Here is a 21,142-nt window from a genome sequence, read left to right as displayed (position 1 = left end):
TAATCCCAAACACACACTCATCGTCTTCTCACATGAAATCTCAGAGACACTCAGGCACGCACACACAGTCCCCAGAGGGGAGGGGGGGGGGGGGGGCAGGAAAGGGGGATGGTCTGATTCTTTCCTTCCTGCGACGATGTCTAATAATAAACAGCACTTCGGTTCGTTATATTGCACAAAAGCGAGCTCTGCAATGTTCAGTTTCACATCTCCCTCACGCGCACACCTGAGAACTGCCTGGACCTGGCCGCTCCCCCCGCACGCACGCCCGGCGCCTGACTCACGGCACACTGCACCCGGTCACCCCACGGTGACACACCGCTCTCCTCCCGCCCCGCCAAGCAGAGCTCAGGCTGGGCAGGGACAGAAACCAAGGGCGCTGCTTACTCACCAACAGAGACTAATTCAATTAGCCCTAAGATGAAAACTCATTTTTCTCCTAATGTACAAACAAGTGGTACGTCTCGCAAGACACCAGAAAGCAAGCCGCGTGCCTTTTAATCAGCAATCTTGCAATATTTGATTACATTTAATTAAACCCTCTTCCATCTCCTTGCCCGTCGCCTCGGAGCTTGGAGTGGAACCCATTGGGGATTACTTCATGGTAAACGCATTCCAAGCAAAGTCTTTTCTCATTTCAAAACAAAATCTCAGAAAACAGATAAGATCTGGCCATCGCTTCTTACTAGCAGGGATCTGCTCTGGAAAGTCTCTCACCAAGTCTTCCTTATTTTGGAACGTTCATCTAAGAGGCTTTCGCATTACCCTGGGAAACGGCGCTGCCAAGACCGCCAGGAAAAAGAAAGCAGTCGGACCACGCACTCCTATTTTTAAGTTTAAAGAGACCGATGCGTTTGTCCGCCAGGAAAAGCAAGCTTCCAAATTACTGGGACCTCTCTTACCCCTCCCCAGCTACAGCAGGCAGTGGGCTTCCTAAGCCGCCAGCATTACCCTCAGCCTCCACTTAACCCCCAGCCCTGCCCTGCTCGGCAGCCCCCGCTGTGCGAGGTAAGAGCCTGGGGCTGCTCTCCAGCTCTGTCTCTCGTGCTGCTTCTGTACTGCTAGCGCTCAGTTGATTACTTCACTGTTCACGTTTCACCCTCATGGAACTGCCTGACTGTACAGAGCCGAATCCCCCATCCGCTCCAAAAATAGAAAGCGGTGGGCATGAGGAACAGCAGAACTCACTGGCATTTCTATTTCAGCATTTTTACATCATTCGTTCAATGCTATTTAGAAACAGCCTCAGCAACCACCAAGCGCAACGCTATATTTGCACAACGTATTTCAACAGAAAAAGATCTCCCGGTGTGAGATTTCAGCCCTAAGCGCTGCCACGAGCCGCACCCCCTCCTCCCTCGCCGAAGAAAGCCAACGCGGAGCTCCCGGAATCAAGTAAAGGACAACAACCGACCCCAGCGCGCTGCAAACCGAGCTGCTCCCCGCCAACCTACCGACCGCAGCTCCTGTGTGTGCAGCCAGTCTGCTGCAGGGGGCAAGGAAAAAAAAAAAAACAAAAAATTAAAAAAAAAATAATAATAATTAAAAAAAAGCAGGCTGCTACGGCCGGCCGCCCTCAGCAGCGCTCCCAGCCGCAGCGCGGCTGCTCGGAGCAGCAGCAGCAGGAGCAGCAGGCCGGCGGGCCGTGCAGGCGGCGGGCCGTGCAGCGGCGCGGGCCCCGGGCAGGCGCATGGCAGTCCCGGCAGCGCTCCGCAGCTCCGCTCCGCTCCTCTGCCCCGCGCCCGCTCGGCCCGCACATTTAAATAGCGCTTCCCGAGGGCAGCTGCGCGGGGCGGAGCCGGGCACCGCCTGTGCCGGGAAGGGGCCCGCCCCGGGTGGCTCGGCACGGCACGGCACGGCTCGGCTCGGCCCCGGGACGCTCGGGGCCGCGGTCCCCTCGGCGCGGCTCCCTTGCACGGCACCACCGGCCGCCGCCAGCCAGCCCCCCGTTACCTGCAGGCAGCACCGCGGAGCGAACAGCCCTCACTAAAACCAAGAACAGCACCGACCTTACCAACTTCCTAGTTTGGGTCGCTCTGAGAGCACTCCTTCGTGACTAAGAGACGATCTGCACCGCAGAAGAACTACAGACCCCCCCATCTCCCCCGCACCCTACCCCCGGGCGCTGTCAGCGTAACTCCGCACCTCTCCAGCACAGAGCTGCAGCACCCGGCCCACCCACCGCTTCGAGGGACGTGCTGCAAAAGCCAACGTAATGAACTGGAGCGAGTTCCCGTCTATTTACACGGCGTGGCGTAGAGACGGAACGCGTTAAGAGCGTAGCTAACTTTCTTTTGTCCGAAAGCCAGCGGCATGCTGTCATCTTCCGGCGGGCGCCGTGCGTGTGGGAGCGCACGGGGCAGCCCAGCTGCGTGGCTGCTGCCGGGGGTGCCGCAGGCTGAGGCGGCCCGTGCTGCTCGCTGCACGGCAGCGGGACGTGCCCCGCGCTCACACGGCCTGACGGCTCCTCAGCGCCGCTCAGCCGACCGCACAGAGCGAGCTACAGCGGGGGAAAGAACGCTAAAAGACGCTCCAAGTGATGGCGACGGAACGCCTCCGTTCCCTTTGTACGTATGTGCTCCGTGCTTTGATAGCGTTAGGTGTCCGGAGAACGCAGGCATCTGGAAAGAAGCTGTCAGCTCACGGGATGACATCAGGATCCAAGTGCGTTTTGAGAACGCGGCACAGCTGCATTTACAATGTGCCAGCGCTACAGAGAAATTACAGCACTCAGCTCCACGCAGTCGGAGCCGACTGCTTACACAGTGACACGACAGAGGCTGAGTAAAGCAGGCATCCATATCCACGGGAGCTGAAAACAAATTTTCAGCCCTGAGTTAATTGAGCCCCGAGTGTCTGAAACATGAGCTAGGCTCAGCCCCGCGCTGTCTGGGCGCAGCGAGAGTTTAGCAAGCCCGGTGACTGGCAATGCGTCATACCCTCGCCCTGTGACAGAGAACTGGATGCACGCTTGCTTCTTATTTTCTATCACAGGAGCAGAAATTATCTGTTTGGAACGGCTGATTTCACGCATGAGATATAAATAAGGCAGCCGGCTGAACAACACACCGCGATACGCACAACGCCCACTGCGGAGCCCGGGAGGATGTCACCCGGAGAGGAGCAGGCTGCAATCTTTCTCCAAGCAAATGTATAATTAAAGGAAATACATCACGGCACGGCAGCAGATCACGAAGCCGTTTCTGAGGCCATCCCATCCGAACACATAAAGCAAGCGACTGCGACCACCAGGCAAGCGTGACCTCATTTTTAAATGCACGTTTAAATTTTAAGCGAGAGGAGAGAGCTTTCATTATTTCTTCCAAATGGCAAAGTGCATCGAAGCGAATGCAGCCAGCTACATTGTGACTTGCACGTAACGCAGTTGTCAGCAGGCACACGTCACCTATTTAGCCAGGAAAGAAGCAAAACGTCTTCGCTTCAAGGCTCACAGCTACAAAGCGGTTTTCAGCTCCGTGACAGAAACCAGGCAGATCCCAGTCCTTGCGGAACGGACATTTTTCACTTCTTAAAACACAGCACCTTGCAGGAACGGCAATCCCCCATTCCTGGTGTTTTATGTGAAGCCAACAAACGCTGCTGGAAATGGAGGATGCTGCGGAACAAGAAGGCCCACCGAGCTGTGCTGCATCTCCTCAGAAGCCATACGTCCCAAGTACATCCCGCTTACACAGTTGCCCTGTGCGTTTTAAAGTACGAGAGCAAAAGGAGGAGGAATAGACACGGCCACAGGCTCTAATTTTAGCTCGGTGTATTTCTGCCAGATAAAGCAGCAAAGAAAGCTGTTATGTTCCACATTCTGTCTTCCATTACTTCTCTCCGTGCTAGCGCGTTTAGGAGCGGCACATCCCACTGTTTCAAACCAGGCAAGGGCTCCCACGTAACCCAGTTCATAGAGAGGCCCAGCAATCCTGGCCTGACCTCTCACCACGTCCTGTATTCCACGTGTCCTCGGATGCCTCCACCTCGCAAAGCGGCCCTTCATGACCTTTGTCAGGCTGCCCTAACACAGCGCTCCCCCCAAGGCACGTAGTACGGAAGAACCGCGGAGAAACTCCGTTTTCAAATTGCATTTCAGCGATGGCTGAAACTGCTGGAAAGAAAAGTAGTTGTGTGGCGTGATGTGGCACACAGCCTCCTCGAGTCCCCAGCACAGCCTTTCAGAAAGCAAGGCAGCTGCTTCCAGGAAAGGTGAATCGAGGTCATCACGCAAAACAGTCAGCGCTGCAAGAACTCTTTTCACTGATAGCATGGTAACTCAGGACTCACAAAACCACCATCATGCCGAGATCTTTGCTACTCACAGAATGTGCAAGACTGAAATTCAGGTTTACAGTAAGGGTAACATCCAACCAACACTCCTATGTTAAGATTCCTGCTATGCTTAGGTGGTCTTCATGGATTTCTAGGCATTAAGAAACACAAGTCTTCCAAGCAAGATACTCAGCACTGTCCCCAGTGTATTCTGCTTGTGCATAATACAAGCAATCCACTGCACTTCACACAACAAATTGAGCAGAGAATTAGGATGACTTCAGAGGTACCTGAGTTTGCTCCAGGAACTTCTCTATCATCTCTCCTATATAACCAGCCAACACATGATATTTCACACTAAAAATGCTTTACAACACTGGATTTTCCACTGCCTACAAGTAAAGAAGTCAGTATGTACTAATACTAGGCAAAATACTGAAATCATTCTGGGCTTTTTCATTAATATTACAGAGCCTTAATTGTCTGCTCTAACAGCTAGGCAAAAATACAGAGTGAATCACAGCCAAGTTAAGCAACAAGTTATTGACAATGGGAAGGACACAGGTTCCTCCTCTCATAGTGCAGCACCTGACATATTGGATCAGCCAGTCAGCACTCCAATGTCAAAGCAAGCATAGAAATGCATACACCCTTTCTTTGCTATGTAGCAGCATGTATGAGTGCTGAAATTAAGAAAAAGGATGAAGAATTAGATTAAGAACTGTTCTCAAACTACTGAATCATTACTGTTTGAATACAAAATAGACTACAAAAAGTTACCATACCTTTATGGTAGTAGAAACACTAGATTTCTGCTTTTACACAGCTAAATCGATGCCAACCCAGTCATGTTTTATGGCACTGAGTAAAAGATGTACATTTATTCTATGAAAATCAATATGAAACTCAATTCAACTGTATAGCTAATTTATATTGCAGTGCTTAAAAAATAACCAGATAGACAGTTCCCATCCATACCAGTGCTTGATGAGATGTGCTAACTGCCTTCAAACTGAATTTCAAGCCCTACCCTTGTTCTGTCACAGACACGTGCCAGCAAGTCGGGTTATTCAAGTACCAAGGAAAAAGAAATGTCAGTGATGCACATTATTATTATACATATTTTTTAAGTTAACAGATGGAAGAAGAGAATTTCTGATCAGTATTCCATTATTAAGATGTGTGGACTCTTCCACTCAGCTCTTTGCAGGAGCTGTGCAACAGTCCATTTTTCATCACATGTCCTCTGCCTGCAGACTCAGGCTGTGAGATGCAGATGCCTTGTTCCTCTCTTACGAGCTGTATAAACAAGGCATTTTGACTTGGAGTACATTTCTACCGACCCTCTTAATTCCAGAACCAGTTATTTTAATTATGTGAGGGTTTTTTTTGTTTTTTTTTTTTTAAGAAGTAAAATGAGTACTCAATGTGTTTATACGAAGGTGAAATAATGCAGGCCAGCTTTCACTGAAAAAGAACAAAAAAGAGGAGGGCAGTGAAGGTTCAACACCTGTAATCCAGAAGCTTTTGTTGGAGTGACACCTACTGGCTGCATCTCACAAGAACAGGGGGAGAAATTCCAACGTCCAAACACGTTGAGATGAAACACCCCATTAATTAAAGCCTTTCTCTGCTAGAAATGCTCAGCAATGACCAAAGGTTGGCCAGGCTGCTATGTTCAGCACTAGGTCAGATGGAGGACCTGCTCCTATAGGGAGCAGCAAGTGCTTCATCCCACAGCCCAGAGCAGCAACTGGGACCCTACCTTGCTCAGCCCCACCAGGGCTGTGGATCCAGCTCAGTAGTTCACATTCATTACTATCAGTAAATGACACTTTTTGCATCGAAGCCCAACTTTCACATTTAAAGATAGAACTAATAAACATATATACATACATATTTGTCTCGCATTCACCTTATTTTAAATAGCTTGTACTAGAAACTAGAAGTTTTAAAAACACACCATTCTCTGCTTCTCTTATTTAATAGAGGCTGAAAGTTTGGTAAAACCAGCTTTTCACAGGGGAGAAGAATCCTGCAAAGCACATACGAACATCACCATACTTTTAGTTATTCTGCTGACTATCAGATAAAATTATCTCCATGAGGGATGAGTCATGTACGTAGACAGACAACGTGTGATTCAAAAAAAAAAAAAAAGGTTCTTTTCCTGGTATATTTATTGCAGTTAATCATTTCCTAAGAGATATCTTACTATTTCAGCACTGCAGTCCCAAAGGAAGGGACCTAGCACTTTGGCCTACACATCCAGCAAAGCATTTTAGTATTTTTAGTACCTCTAAAGCGTAAGTTTTGTTAAAAGCACCTCTTTATATTACAAAACAACAAATAATTTCAGCACAAAATAGAAACAGGAGAAAGTGGCATGAGTTGTACTCGAGTCAAGAGTCTCCCATGAAGTTATCCTTCGTGATGGAGGCTTTTTTCTGCAGCTCTATTACCTAGCTCTGTACCAGTTTGAAAAGCAAACTAATGACGCTTCAAAACTTAGACAAAAGCCCTTATTCTTGAATTGCATGTACTGAACATTTGCAGGACACAGTGTGTCAGCTAGTAACATGTAACGCTTTTGAGCACGCTGAAAAGAAAACAAGAATACAAACAGCATTTTGTGACTGGAACCTAAAGACAGCTTCTCATGAGAGCAAACAGGACTCCTTGAAAACGTGCCCTCTGTGCCCAGCTAAACTTCCTGACTTGCTTACCCACAAAGAAAAAGGTATCCATTCATGTTACAGACTGGGGAGACAATCTGGGACACTCGACTGAAGAAAGCACCCATCCAATTTTGAAGCTGATTTAGATAAATAATACATAAAATGACAGAAAACGTACATTATGGGGACACTCATTGGGTTTCTATACGGGCTATGGTTGAAGTGGTGCACCCTCTTGTGGAGGTCTCTTGAATTAGTACATGCCATCCCATGTGGATGGCAGAGCTTTGTTTCATCGTTAGGCTGACTCCAATTTAAACTAAGGAGGATAGAAACGCTCCTTTATAATCCAGTGTTGGTCAGCTAACATTTCAACAGTTCCAAAATTAAAGCTACTTCCACCCGAAATACACAGAGAGCTTACTACCTACATGTCAACAGTGGCCATTCTTCAACCAGAAGTTCAGCAAATTATAAAGGCACACCTGGAAAGCAACAGCGCAAATGCATCTTACGTCTGGCCAAAACAGACAGTGCTTCATTTTGTACAGACCATTACAGTGCTAGGGGTATTACTAGGATGAGTTTGAGATGCACAAGGCGATTGCGTGCTATATGCAACTGCAATAACCATCCTAAAGTGCAGTAGACATAAATACCCCCTTTTATTCACGCATCCAAACACGAGTGTTTTAGGAGTCATCAGCACATGGGTGGCCAGCTCTTCTGGCTGCACTTTACAGGGTAAGATTTCCCCATAGCTAGGATCCAGAATGGGAGACCCCAGAGATAACTCACAGGTGGGAAGTGACACCACCCACCACGAGACCCTCCTATGCTGCTGAAGGATGGAACAGCAGTGGGTGTTCGACACACATTTAAGACCCAGAAATCCCATCTGGCTGACTTCCTCCCACTAACTGGGATTCAGGGAGCTGAACCGACCGGCATAACCCCACTGCACATCACCTGATACATTCCAAGGCGGGGAACACATCTGAACTGCTTACAATCTGCGTGCACTTGGAGACACAAGATGACAATCCCATATTTAAGTGGTTGTTTCTGATCGCCTAGCACCCTTTGTGCACAAATACACAATACAGAGGCAGCAACTAAAGGGATGGTTCAGATGTTGCTATGTAACCTGCAACAAACCTGGGCCCCGGGCCAGTGCCCTGCTGCCTCAGTCACACCTCCCACTCATTTTGCTCTCCTAGTGCACACCGATTGCCTTTCACACATGAAGCACAACTGGGTACATCTGCCTGTATTAAAGCCTCATTCCCACAATTTTCTCAGCCTCCCCTAGTGGAGCTCTAGTGCCGAAGCATTAACAGCACAGCTCACAGGCTTAATTTCATCCTCTAATTCTTCCACCGCACCACGAAAGCTGAGTGTGACCCACACAAAAGCCTATGGCAGCTCCATGTGCAGTGACAGCCCCACAGCTGCATGTCTGGCAGAGTCCTTGTGAGCAGGTGGAAGTTACACTTCCCCAGAGCACACCAAGCACTGCCTGTGCCAGGGGCACGTTTTGCTGGAGCACATTCACATGCAGCATCAAGCTGCACAAGCCTCCAGAGCAACCAAAATGGGGGGCTCTGTGCTCAGAGTACAAGTTAAGGGAATGCTACAGGATTAAATAAGATACTGTGATTCTGTATTTCCTGCTTTCAAAAGCTTTCACTTGGATTATCTGCAGGACATATCTCCTGATCTTAAAGCAACATGGAAAACAGATCATGATGCTAGAGAAACAGATGCCCTGAATCTTGAATATTAGGCTAATTCTTACCCATATAACTTAGTTATTTGTCAAATACTGCATTCAATATTGCTTTTCCGAAGGGTCAATTCCACGAGAAAAATGCTGAGCAAGTAAGCCCCCCAATAATCTTCTTACAGACATCATTTCATTCATCTGGTCTGCATGCAGAAAAGCCTAGCAACCACAGCTTTAAAAATGTCAAAAGAAGGAAACTGGAACAGATGAGATCATTTCAAGACACCAGAAATGGGTCAGTGCCACACCGAGCTCCCTTCGGTTCCAGAAGCGTCACAGAAATCCAGCAGGTTTGGAGTTGCAAGTTCAAGGCTGTCCCTCCAGCTGTGCAACAGCTCTGCTGGTTTGGGGGCTGGGCTCTGAACCACACCCAGGAACTGATTGGTCTGAAAAACAATACAGCCAGGCTAGGTGTTCAATTGTAAACCTCAGATGTCACAGAAAGCTTCAGAAAAAAAAAAAAAAGCATAGCACAGAGAGAACAAAAAAGCTTCTCATCCACCTGTATCACACAGGCAGCAGAACCGCTCGCTTTATGCGCATCGTGCGTGTCTATTCAAAGCAGGTTGGGTTTTTTATTTCAACAATCCCCATCAGAAAATTCAGAACGCGAATCCCTTGTTGCGTGACCAATTTCAACATAGCCCAGAAAATAGGAGCATTTCTGAATACCAGAAGAATCCATTTTCAACAAAAAGGGTTTTTCAAACTTAACTACAGCAAAGCCTTCTGCTCTGCTCCAGTTTCCTTCTTAGACTTAGTTTAGTCCATTGGCTCTGGGATTAATGCCATTCCGAAAGTTAATTTGGATTTACACATACATGTGAAAACTTACTATTTTCAAGAGTACAGAATTTAGTTGTAAATTAGCAAGCACTGAGGATGAAAGAAGCATGGAAAGAAATCCGTCCAGATTTCTTCTAGTCAGAACGGGGAGAACACACTATTGAGAACTGCAATAAACAGCTGCAAGCTGTCACAAACCTTTCAGTCTACATACTGCAAAGCAGCACTCTTAATTTGAGGAAGACAGACACTCTTCCCCAGCTGTATACATTTCTGTTTCCCATTCTGCAACTGCCTGAAACAAACAACTCTAAAATATCAGGGATTTCTGAACATTTACTCCAATAAAGTCATCTTACAAAAGCAAGGAACAGAGAGGGTGTATCAAAGTCCCCTCTGAGAACATTTGTTGTTACAGGTTTTTGTTTAGGGTGTGCACTGTAACTGGACACAGCACACAACGTTCTGTTACTTTTACAAAGCTGTACAACAACACAGAGATCAAGCTATAACCACCAACAGGGTGGCATGTATTTTAGTCATAAACACTATTCTGTGGGTCTCAGGGAGGACTATTGCCAGTGCTTCTTTTTTGATACAACTGTTATTGTAGGAATGTGAGAGTGGTCAGCACCCTGACAGAGGCATGCCTTTGTCTGAGGTTTTTCAGAGCTCTTCTATTACACACGTTGTCAGCTACCATGGCAGCTAACAACAGAGCAATTCACTGAACCATAAGAAATACTGGAATGGCAGCTAGATGACAGCAAAAATGGTCCTATTTGGTCTGCTCATACATTAAGTATTAATCTCAAGGGTGTTTTTTCCACAGCTTTTGTTAGCTAAAAAAGAAAAAAACAGTTATTGAGAGCCTTTAAATTAGATTAGAAGGACTGCATAAGCCATGAAGCTGTAAGAGCTTGTAATCTTTTTAGCAGAGCTATGCCCAGAAAGAACCATCGCTCAAAGTAATACAGAATTTTCCCTAAGCTTGAGAGCTATTATTTACAGTAGCCTGTTACTTGCAGAAACAATTTCTGTGTGTTCCCAAGGGCTTAGGTAGGCAGAGCTGGAAAACCACGATCAGAATTTGACAGAAAGGTCACTTTACACAACATGAAGAAACACAGCACACATAGTTCAAAAGAACTCTGACACAAGATTCTGTAATAAACAAATGTGATGGAATGTAGAATTATTCCCCTTTGTAAAACAATATTTAAGTAACAAACTGAGAACAATGCTTCCATTTCCCTTAGGTATAGACAGGCCCCAAGACAGAGAGCACTGGCTATGGAAGTACAGCTAAATGACCTCTGCCATGCAGCCCACTAATGCACAGCTCCTCCCACCCCACACGCTGCCCAGACAACAGTTCCACCCTAGGTATTCATGCACTGACCTTTGGGAGACCTTTGACCAGACCAACACCACATCACCGCAGTGGAATTTTCTACCAAAAGCTACAAAGACTTTACAGCTCTTCAGCCCTAGGGCATCTATTCCTAGCACTGCTGTGGTGATGGAAGGAACCCCAGCAAAAGCTTCCTGGTTCTGCTCTTGACCCACCTCAGGTTGCTCCGTGCTGTCTCACAGGAATTCCCCCATCTGCACGTTAGGGATTCTCTTACGATTTTGGCACCTAAAGGAAGAGATGACAAATTAATCATCTGAAAAAAAAACCTAAAAATACATCGTGGATTAGTTAGTGCTGCTATCTCATGCTTTATTCCCTCATGCTACCTAAGCACACACACTATCTAAATCTAATCTAATACATACTTTTTTTTTTTTTTTTTAAAGTGTATCATGGTCATATTGATGACAAACGTTCTTAGACCTTGGGACATTAGTATTAATATAAATACAGAACTTAGCCAGTAGAACTCTGCTATGAGCAGGCTTATTTACTATTTATCACCTGCCTCGGGGAGTCTGCTTTCCAATCTGACACAAAGGTGGTTTTGAGTCTGTACTTTGCACAGATAAGAAGAGACAAAACAGGCAGAACAAATGCTGCTGGAAAACACCACTGCCCTCATTTAAAACTTTCAGCTTGTTCCACCTCAGAGTTTTAGAGAAACCATGAGAAAAGTAACTATAAATCTTGTCTTTCCAGAATACTTATCACTATTTCTGTTTTATTATGAAGTTAAAGAGTTCACAGCATTAATATGAGAAGTTTTGCTCTTGGGTCAAGAAGCCATTGTTCCTCTACTTTGAAGTCTTATGAGCCCAATGGCTTCTGAATGAGGGTTCAGGCAAAACATGGTAAGCACAATGCAGACTTAGGCACTTAAAAACTGAGTTGTTTTGACAGAAGCCTGTATTCCAATTTATTTTTGGGGAAGCAAGTACGACGTATGCAGACTGAATATGCATATTTCGTGTAACAGATACTCATCAAAAAGAAAGAAACCCATGAAAGTCGGGCACATTTGCAAGTCCAGTTAAATATCACATGCACATTTAAATGCTTAAAGACCTTGAAGCAACAATCCGCTAAAATATCTTTGATGGCCCCTATGAATGCCACAGAGAAAATCATTTCATTAGAAGTCTGACTTACTCTTCATTACTTTTAAAATGCATTTCATATTTTTTCCATTGTTAGACAGTCACAGAAATACTTAGAAATTAAAGAGATACAGCTGAAATAGTATTATAATCCAATAATAGGATTAGAGTAATCATAGGTGTAGGAGCAATCACCAACTGTTCAACAGCATTCAAAGCACCCAAGAAGGACAATGCCTAAAGCCAGTGCCCACACAGAGCTCTACGTGCTGGCCAGCTGCAGCTATGGGGAGATGCTCCACTCACGAGTCCCATAGGTCACACCTCCAGGCAATGGAATATGCATCGCTGTTAAGCGACCTGTGATGCGGGGCTGGCTGCAAGTTCCTCCTCTGGCATGAACTAGCAGGTAAAGGCCTGGATGTGGGCAGCTCCCCCTGCTTGGGGGATGGAAACCCATCTGGAGGGACCTAGACAGGCTGAGCAATGGGCCCAGGGGAACCTCATGGGGCGTGACAAAGCCAAGTGCAAGGTCTCACACCTGGGTCATGGTAACTCCCATTATCCACACAAGCTGGAGGACAAAAGGATAGAGCACAGCCCCGCCCAAAAGGACCTGCGGGTACCTGGCAAGCTGGCAATGAACCAGCAGTGTCCTCTCACAGTCCAGAAAGCCAACCATACCCTGAGCTCCATCATAGGAAGCATGGCCAGCAGGTCAGGGATGTGATCCTGCTGCTCTGTGACCTCACCTGGAGTGCTGCGTCCAGATGGGGAGTTGGACTGACAGCCTTCAAAGGTCCCTTCCAACTAAAATGACTCTATGATAGCAAGGGGGTAAATACAAGGGCAAGACTGGCTCACGCATGGAGCAGGGGGCTCAGGCCCAGCACTGCTGCACTCACACAGCACTCACCGGTGTTTCTGCCGGCATTCAAGGCCCCATGCAGCCCGCTGCTCTGTCAGCCTGGGGATCCCTGCTGCAGGTGCATTTCCATGCCACACAGGAAGGCCTCACCATCAGCAGCATCGCTCCCAGCACTGCCTGTAGGCAATACAACATCAGTGATACCATTCTACCAGCACACTGTGTTCAGTATGCCCGCATGCATCATGAAACCCAAGTTTGGTCTTCGGCATTTATCACAAGATCAAACAGCAGAGCCCTACTGCACTTGCATGGTTTATCAATCTCTTTTCAGTCATAACAAACAAAGATTTTTGACAATATGAATTTATCTCCACTTCCAACTAGCACTTCCTCAGCTTGTGGTGCACCTCCCGTCCTTTCTTGCTAGCAAAGCACGCTAACGGGGGAGTAAAGCTGGAAGAAGTAGCTTAATTAAACTTTACAAAGACAGACACCTCAAAAACGCCTCCTCGGGAACGTGAGACACAAACCCCGGGGAGGCCCCGCCCCGTTAAGGCCCGGGGGTCGGGCAGGGCGCTCCGCCCGCCAGGCCGGTGTGTGTGGGGTGAGAGATGACCGGATACCTCCAGAAAAATTAAAAAAAAAAAAAAAAAAAAAAAAAAAGGGCTTTTAACAAACTAGTGTGAAAGAACGTTTTTTAAAAAAAAAAAAAAAGAAAAAAGAAAAAAAGCAACGTCACCGTACGCCAGCGCCGCACCACCCCGCGGGAGCTGCACGGCCCCACACGCGGGTCCCGTACTCACTTGCGGCCGAGCCCGGGGGCCTGAGCAACGCCGGCCCCCGCCGCGTCCCGTGAGTGTGGCTCCAGGCCCGGCTGCGGGCCCCGCGGCGACGAGCGGCGGCTGCTGAGGGACGAGCGGACACCATCACCTCAGCGAGAAAGGCGGGAACAGCCACCGCCCCCCACCGCCGGAAGTAGCGCCGCGCGCGCCGGAAGTGGGGCCCCACGCGCCGGAAGTGGCGCCCCGCCCGCGGCAGTGCTGACTGTACCCAGGCATGGCGCCCAAGGGTGGCCCCGGCGGGCGTCAGCAGTCGGAGGAGGATCTGCTGCTGCAGGACTTCAGCCGCAACCTCTCGGCCAAGTCCTCCGCGCTCTTTTTCGGCAACGCCTTCATCGTCTCCGCCATTCCCATCTGTGAGCGGCGGGAGCGAGCCGGGGGTCGGCGGGGATCGGGGTCTCCCTCGGAGCGGGGGCAATGCTGCGGGGATCGGGGCCCTCCTCAGGGGGCAGCGGGGGCACGGAGCCGAGGCCTCCCCGCGCCTCGGGCCCCTTCATTGCAGCCGTGGGCCCTGGCCCCGCTGGCGACGTGGCAGCCCCGGACCCATGGGGGGAGCTGGAGCGGTCTCGCGGCGAGCTGCTGCGTGGCAGCGCCCAGAGCTCACGTCGCTTTGCGGTTCTGTCCTTCAGGGCTTTACTGGAGGATATGGCACATGGATCTGGTTCAGTCCGCCGTGCTGTACAGCGTGATGACCCTCATCAGTACCTACCTCGTGGCATTTGCGTATAAGAACGTCAAGTTCGTCCTCAAGCACAAGTGAGTTCGGTGACTATCTGGTGTATGTCTTATTTTGTAATAATTCAGCAAAAACGATATAGTCAACATTTTTATGAAGACGTGAAACATTACTCTTCAGAGCTCTTGTGTCTGAGTCAAAAGATGTAAGCCACGCTGTCTTGATATTTACGGTCATCGAATCCGCTTGCATCAGTTGGTGAATTGCATTAAGTTGTGAGGACAGTATAAATCCAGAGCTGTGAGCTTTAAGAGTGCAGCGGGGAATTTTACAGCTCAAATGTTAAGCGATCAGCTTTGCTTCTTGACTGCTCTTCCACTAAAAATCCTTGACCACAATGTAAGACGTGACACAAAAACGTTCATTGCGTGCTTTTCTTACAGCTGTTGCCTGATATCTTGAGACTGTTAACTTCAGCATGGGGTAAAAAGGTGTTTGGACTGAGTGTGTGTTTCATAGGCTTCTTTGGTGTTGGTAACTTCTGACTGGCTTCTGTCACATCTCCTGTAGAACATGTCTGCTGGGAGAACGATGAAACAGCAAAGTTACCTTCGTTCTCAGGGAGTATCGCCACAAACTGCATTTGACAAGTACTTCTCCTAATTTGATTGCTGCTAATTGTCCCTTCAGCTTGGCAAAACTGTTCAGTATCTTAGCTAGCCGTTATTTTTCCCTGTATAATACATCTTCCTAGAGTCTGTTGGTTTTGTTTTTTTTTTTCCATTTTCAACTTTAACATGAATGGTGTTTCTGATAGGGTAGCACAGAAGAGAGAAGATGCCGTTTCCAAAGAAGTTACTCGCAAGCTTTCTGAGGCAGATAACAGGAAAATGTCTCGGAAGGAGAAGGATGAAAGGTGATTCTCCTTGTGCTCTTCTGTCTGTCTTTCCCTTGATTTAATACTAGTTATACTATCAGCTTATATACTGCTATCCTGTGCTGTTTATCAGTGGTTGTACTTTTTATCACTCATGGTTATAACAGCAAAGCAAATATGCAGATTTCCAATTCAGTAACTTACTGATATCCAGGATATGCCTGGACAGAAATTGCTCCTTGTTAGATTCGATGCCTCTTAGGGCCATACAAGGCACAAGGAGGTGAAGTGTCTTTTCTTTGGAGCAAAAAAGCCACATCTTTTACTTGCCAGGCACGCTGTTGGCATTTAGCAGATACAAACTTGCACAGACTGTTATTTATAAAGCAGGTTTGATGTGCGGGGTGGGAAAACGATCCTAAGTCACTTAAATGCACAAGTGCTGAGTATATACAGGCTTTCCTTTAACTAACGAGCTGAGTGGTAGTTTTTGCAGTGCTCTGTCTTTTAGAAGCTGGCTGTGATAAGAGCTGCGGTTTGCTTCCCCACTGGGTGTTAGTCTCTTCATAACTGTGGGTGCATCAGGATATGCATTGATTTAAATACATTTGAAATAACATCTTTACCTGTTCATAGGATTCTGTGGAAGAAGAATGAAGTTGCAGATTATGAAGCAACAACCTTTTCCATCTTCTACAACAATACTCTCTTTCTGGTCTTGGTCATCATTGCTTCATTTTTTGTACTGAAGAACTTCAACCCCACTGTGTATCCTTTATTACCGCACCTGAAACAACCAAAGTCCTGTTCCCATTTGTTGCCAGTCGTAGATACATTTGTTATCTGTGTAGCACCTTCACCTTACTGAGATGTGCAGTACATTGTGGTTCCTCAACTTAGAAACACTTGAGTGAAGTAAACAATACAAAAAGAAAAAGCCAACCAAACCCATCACTTCCAAATTGTGTAAATGTTTATCATCTGATACCAAATTGCACAGAAATCCTTATGACTCCCTGCAGCCAAGAGGCAGCTTGCGTTTACAGAAACACTACAATGGTGTTGGTTGTCACATACTGTAAAACTACAGGATTATTTGGTTTTGGTAACTTCACACATAGATGTTTTTGTTACTTAAATACTGCTGATGAGTACTGGATACATGACTGTATTTATAATCACTTGGACAAGAACGGGCTAACCTTTAGAGGTGTCTTAATTCTGAGGTTATATACACTGTAAACAGAGTGACTGGTTCATAACCTTGGTTGGAAGCTCTATTTCAAGTTAGTGTTTGTAACATGATGGAAAGTGCAGCAGTGACAGAGCAGCAAGATCCTAGGCTGCAGCCAGTGAGGATTTTCCCAACCCCAATAGCTGTGGGCACAGAAATAAGGGGAAAGAATCCGCTTACCCTTGGAAGGCCTCAGGTAGGCAGGGATCTCCAGCAAGATATCCTCACCGCCACTGCCAGCCCTTAAATGAGGTCTGGGAAGGGGTGGATCCTGGCTCCACCCCTTCTGGTCACTCAGGAACATTGCTTGCACCCGAGCTCTCCTGGGTTGGCCCTGCCTTGCCTCCAGGTGCTCAATCATTGCTTCAAGCCCTGACTTAGCCTTTCTACTACACTGTTGCATGCCTATTTTAAAGCTCTCACAGAGGAAGACCTTTTTGATTCATTGTTTTTGGTAAAACTTTTACTAAGTGTCCTGTAAAAGCAGCAGTGGTACCTTTTCCATGTAGTTGTCCTTAACTTTCTTCTTACAGAAACTATATCCTTTCCATAAGTGCTTCGTCTGGACTGATTGCCCTGCTGTCTACGGGATCCAAGTAGACCGAAGGAAAAGCGATTTGTTTTTGTGGGAGGGTTCAACTTCTGCTTGAGAGTGGAATAAGAATAGATATTTTTTTTATAATAGGATTGCCTAAGGGTTTGGGGGGAGGTTTTCAATTGGAAGTTCGTTTACTTTCGGTGTCTTTACATGGTATTGCTCAATAACTGAATCTAATAATTACTTGGCATTGAAAGTAAATGGCATGTGAGCCATTATCAAACAGCTTTTCTGAAGCACTTCATAGGTGTGATGGTTCTGCAGACCATGAGACAGTATGAGTCAGCTGCAAGGGGCTGCTGCACGGCAGCGCAGAACAGATGTAGTCAAACCCTGCAGTGGAATTCCCCTGTAAACTCAGTGGCTATTGTCAGAGCCAAAGTCTGTGATCAGAAAAATTGACAATCTATCGTTTCTCATTGTAACTTGCAAAGTTTTAATAAAAAGGAGACTTTTTGTCATTAAATACTTTGTGTTTCCTTTCTTAGTTCCTGAAAGTGGGTATTTCTGTGGGCGAGCAATGTGTGTAGGTTTGCCAACTCTCTCAGCTACCATAAGAGAGGAATCTTCTGCAAGTCTGTAGGATTGCTTTCCTTGGAAATACTCCTCATTTTTCAATAACTTTGAGATAAAGCCTAAACAGTAGCTCCTAGGAAAACGTTCTTTAACTGGTCTTCATCTCTGAAGTCATAAATGGAAAAAAAAAAAAAAAAGGAATCAGTTTTCCTGGCACAACTGAACCAAAAAGCTCCGGCTGGCTCTCTGTAATGGGTTTATCAGGCAATCCTGTTGCCTTTCTTCATGCTACCAGTGAAACGGCTGTTGCATTGAATGCTAAACTCGACTGCTATTAATGGAGTCATATTTGGAAGTTACAGATAGTGCTATTACATACTTGCAATCCCAAAGAAAGGAGAGAAATCTTATAATTAGATTTAATGTAAAAATTACTTTGCTAATCTTTATGCTTCTGTGCGATCCATGTTTATGTATAGTTAGTAAAAGGAAGATTTGAAACTTCAGGAGATACTCCAAGGCAACCCAGATTGTGTATGCTCTGTGTGAGTTCTCTATAGAAAACTGGAACAGCTTTTCTATGCTAAGTTGTCAGTTGTTCAGCTTCTGTTTGCAGGCCTGCCCTGCAGCACTGGTGCAAGGGCTAGTGCAGGAGGAGCAGAGATGAGGGCTGGATTGAAATAATATTGTCGCCACAGCAAGAATGGATAAGAAGTGTATTTGTAATACTGGTTGTGATGTGTTCAGCGCCAGTACGAATTTGAAGCAGCGATAGCCGTAATTCTACTAAGTCTTTAGCTCATGTAAAACAGTATCTGACTTACTGCTCTAACAGCCATAACCCAAGGTGAGGCCTGTTGTGTTTCACTGCTCGGCGACAGGCTCAGCTCCTGCTGGAAGCACATGGCATTTGCATTCAGTGCCACAGACAGGCAGCGCCAGCACTCGAGTTAGCTGTCAGCATTTGCAGGGATGAGGGCTGCCCTATCCGACACTTTGCAGGTGCATTGTTCACAAAATCTGCCATCTAGAGAGGAGTGTTTTGAAGCAGCCTTTCTTCTGCTATTACTGTCAGCTGGGTGAGTCTTTTATCAGCGGGTTTTCATCTCGCCTTGTGTTTTTGCTGTTGCCAGTTACCAAGGCCTGGAGCAATACTATGTGTCAGGGTTTTTCTGGAGAGCAGCGCTGACAGCCTGAATCAAGCATTTTTCACGGGGTTTCTCGTGTGTGTGTTGGTTTTGCTTTTTTCCTACAGAAAGCAAAGTTCTTTTTCTGGGCTTCTTCACAGAAGAACGTTGGGATTTGTTGTTTTAGGGTCAGGATTGCTTTGTTGTCTTCTTTAATCCCCAGTACAAGCTGCACGCTGTTTCTGAAGTGTGATGCTGCAGGTTGGCCCCAGGCTGGACCCTGCAAGGACACAGTGCAGGGGCACAGCTACAGGGCAGCGCTTCCCTGCACCGTGCTCCACGTCTGCGCTTCGCCCCAGTCGGTGTCACTGTCAGTAACAGGTCTCTAAGTATAAAATCAGTTGCACAAAATGCTTTTATTTTGTCCAAGCAGAAGTCAAAGTCAAATTGCATTTCTTGCTATACAGCAGCTAAGTTCATTTACACATACCATAGCTTGTTAGAATAGGTACAGGAGGAAACAAGTCAAGTATTCCCATCTGTTCACGTGAGCCCTGGCACGCCACAGGTATCCTGAAGGTCGGGGGTAAAATACAGGGGTCCTACAAATACTGTACAGAGCTGTACCCTCTAGGAAGCGTGTTCCTAAAGTGTGTGATTCAGAACCACTGTGAAGGGTTTACTGAAACCATAGGTGCACTTTACAAAGCAAACTTATGGTAAAATATGATATGGTTCCCAGGATGGGCAAATTAATAGATAAACGTTTACTATCAACTCCTGTAGAGGGACGAAGTGCTCACAAAAGAACTACCTGTTTAAAACGTGTCCTAAAATCACTATGCGTTTACTTATGCCCGATTCCAGAGCAAGTTAAAGCAAATGTGGCCTTCCACTGATGTACACACCCGATTTTGTCTGGCATTTTTCAGCAGCTACGTGTTCTATATATAAAGTATCTACATCCTCAGAAGCTCAAGAATATTAAGATTTGCGATAGCTGTGTCTACAAGCAGGCAAAAGTAGAGGCAGGTTTCAATAAAATGCAAAAAAACTGTTTCACCATGGCTTTCTCGGTCTGAGGTTTACGTAGAATTAAAACATTGCAAACAGCAGTTGTTGGTGTTAACCTGCCATGCGTTTTGGGGCTTTCTAGCTGTGCTCTTCTGCCTTGCGCTCAGAAATACTGCTGAAGAGCACTCCACGGCTGAAATAACTAATTGGATAGTTAGGAGTTGAGCTATATAACGTTAATCAGTTCTCTGACTTAAGTCCATTATTCATTTAGAAACAAAATCTGTAGCGCGTGTTCAGCATAAAAAAGCAAATGGAAAATTTGAACTTACCCATTCTGCCTCTTAACCTAACTGAAGAAACTCTGTAGCTGAGATTTCCCAAATGTGGTTTTATTAAAACCTTAAGTTGTATCTGGCTTTTCTTCATTGAAAAAATATATCTGTACATCCTTCTTTAATTACCAAGTACCTGAAGGTTACAAATTATTTTTTGCTTTACATATGCTTTTCACAGCACAAGCATGAGGTGCTAGGAGAAAAGTAAAAAGTAATGAAGTCGGTCGAAGGTAAGAAAATACAAGATTATCCTTGCTTGTAAAGGAGATCAACTGTGCTTTTAGATTTCACTGCGGATTGGTAGCAACAGCACACCTCGAAGGATCCAGTAACAGGAGACACCGAGCAGCAAGCTGCTGAATGATTCTAATGACCCGATATTAACTCAGGACTTCCGTACAGAGCACTTATCAAACCATGCAGTCCGGGTGATTCATGCATTGCGTTATGATCTGTAGTCCTTCTTGCTGTAGGGCTTATTTCCCAGAATGTTATCTATTTCATTTACAATGTGTGATGTCATCTTTGGAAGAACCTAGGAGTAGAAGGAAACTGACATTTAATTAAGTTTCCACTAAAGACAGCCATAGTTTTTTTCCAAATTTAAATCTAGATTTTATCAAATAATGATTCCTCCGTTGTTTTTCTTTTTTCTTTTTTTACACATATGTGACATATTTAAGAATTGATTTGATACCTTTCTCCCTCAAAGAAATAATTGTAGTGACTTTATCCTGTGAGACAATCACAGAAACCTTTGTCCTAAGCTCTATACGCACTCAACTGCAGCAGGAACAAAGCTGGTGGCAGGAACACCCGAGGAAGCCTTATTTGTGAAAAACAAGAGAGAATAATTAAGGTCCATGGCAATGACAAGGGCTCTGTGCTTTTCTTCGGACTAACGCTGAAGATTTAGTGTAGAACATAGCATAACATATCTCGACACCAGTTCACTTGCTTGTCTTAAGTGAGCCTTTAGACAAAGAGTGAAGCAGTGTGTTGAACCTGCT

General features: G+C 46.1%; 3 protein-coding genes across 7 annotated transcripts in view; 1 reads left to right on the top strand and 2 right to left on the bottom strand.

Moving 5' to 3' along the window:
• The window catches only part of TIPARP (TCDD inducible poly(ADP-ribose) polymerase), a 33,365-nt gene extending 19,515 nt beyond the window's left edge, over positions 1–13,850 (bottom strand). The window contains exons 1-3 of one of the 4 annotated variants that reach the window (XM_021395004.1): positions 13,717–13,850; positions 12,959–13,087; positions 11,095–11,167 (exon numbers count right to left, since the gene is read on the bottom strand). Coding sequence is in view for 2 of the 4 variants with exons in the window: in XM_021395002.1 (XP_021250677.1) it covers positions 2,183–2,323 (141 nt within the window). In the remaining 2 variants the exon portion in view is untranslated. Of the gene's footprint in view, positions 1–1,454; positions 1,592–2,182; positions 2,339–7,922; positions 8,072–11,094; positions 11,168–12,958; positions 13,088–13,716 lie in introns of those variants that run through there. The other 3 variants (XM_021395003.1, XM_021395002.1, XM_021395005.1) reach the window with 3 other exon arrangements.
• Positions 13,917–17,603, top strand: SSR3 (signal sequence receptor subunit 3). Its single transcript, XM_021395020.1, has 5 exons — positions 13,917–14,108; positions 14,382–14,508; positions 15,246–15,344; positions 15,942–16,073; positions 17,073–17,603. Exons 1-5 carry the CDS (start codon positions 13,970–13,972, stop codon positions 17,137–17,139), a joined length of 564 nt encoding a protein of 187 aa, XP_021250695.1. The 5' UTR covers positions 13,917–13,969; the 3' UTR covers positions 17,140–17,603.
• The window catches only part of KCNAB1 (potassium voltage-gated channel subfamily A member regulatory beta subunit 1), a 34,685-nt gene continuing 32,720 nt past the window's right edge, over positions 19,178–21,142 (bottom strand). For both annotated transcript variants that reach the window (XM_021396073.1, XM_021396074.1), the window contains exon 14: positions 19,178–20,667. In XM_021396073.1, coding sequence (XP_021251748.1) covers positions 20,578–20,667 — 90 coding nt within the window. In that variant the 3' untranslated portion in view covers positions 19,178–20,577. The remainder of the gene's footprint in view (positions 20,668–21,142) is intronic.

The sequence above is a fragment of the Numida meleagris genome, chromosome 4, assembly GCF_002078875.1.
Source record: "Numida meleagris isolate 19003 breed g44 Domestic line chromosome 4, NumMel1.0, whole genome shotgun sequence".
In the NCBI taxonomy this organism is placed as follows: domain Eukaryota; kingdom Metazoa; phylum Chordata; class Aves; order Galliformes; family Numididae; genus Numida; species Numida meleagris.
The sequence above is the reverse complement of the archived record's forward strand: the minus strand, read 5'-3'. Positions and strand labels throughout refer to the sequence as shown.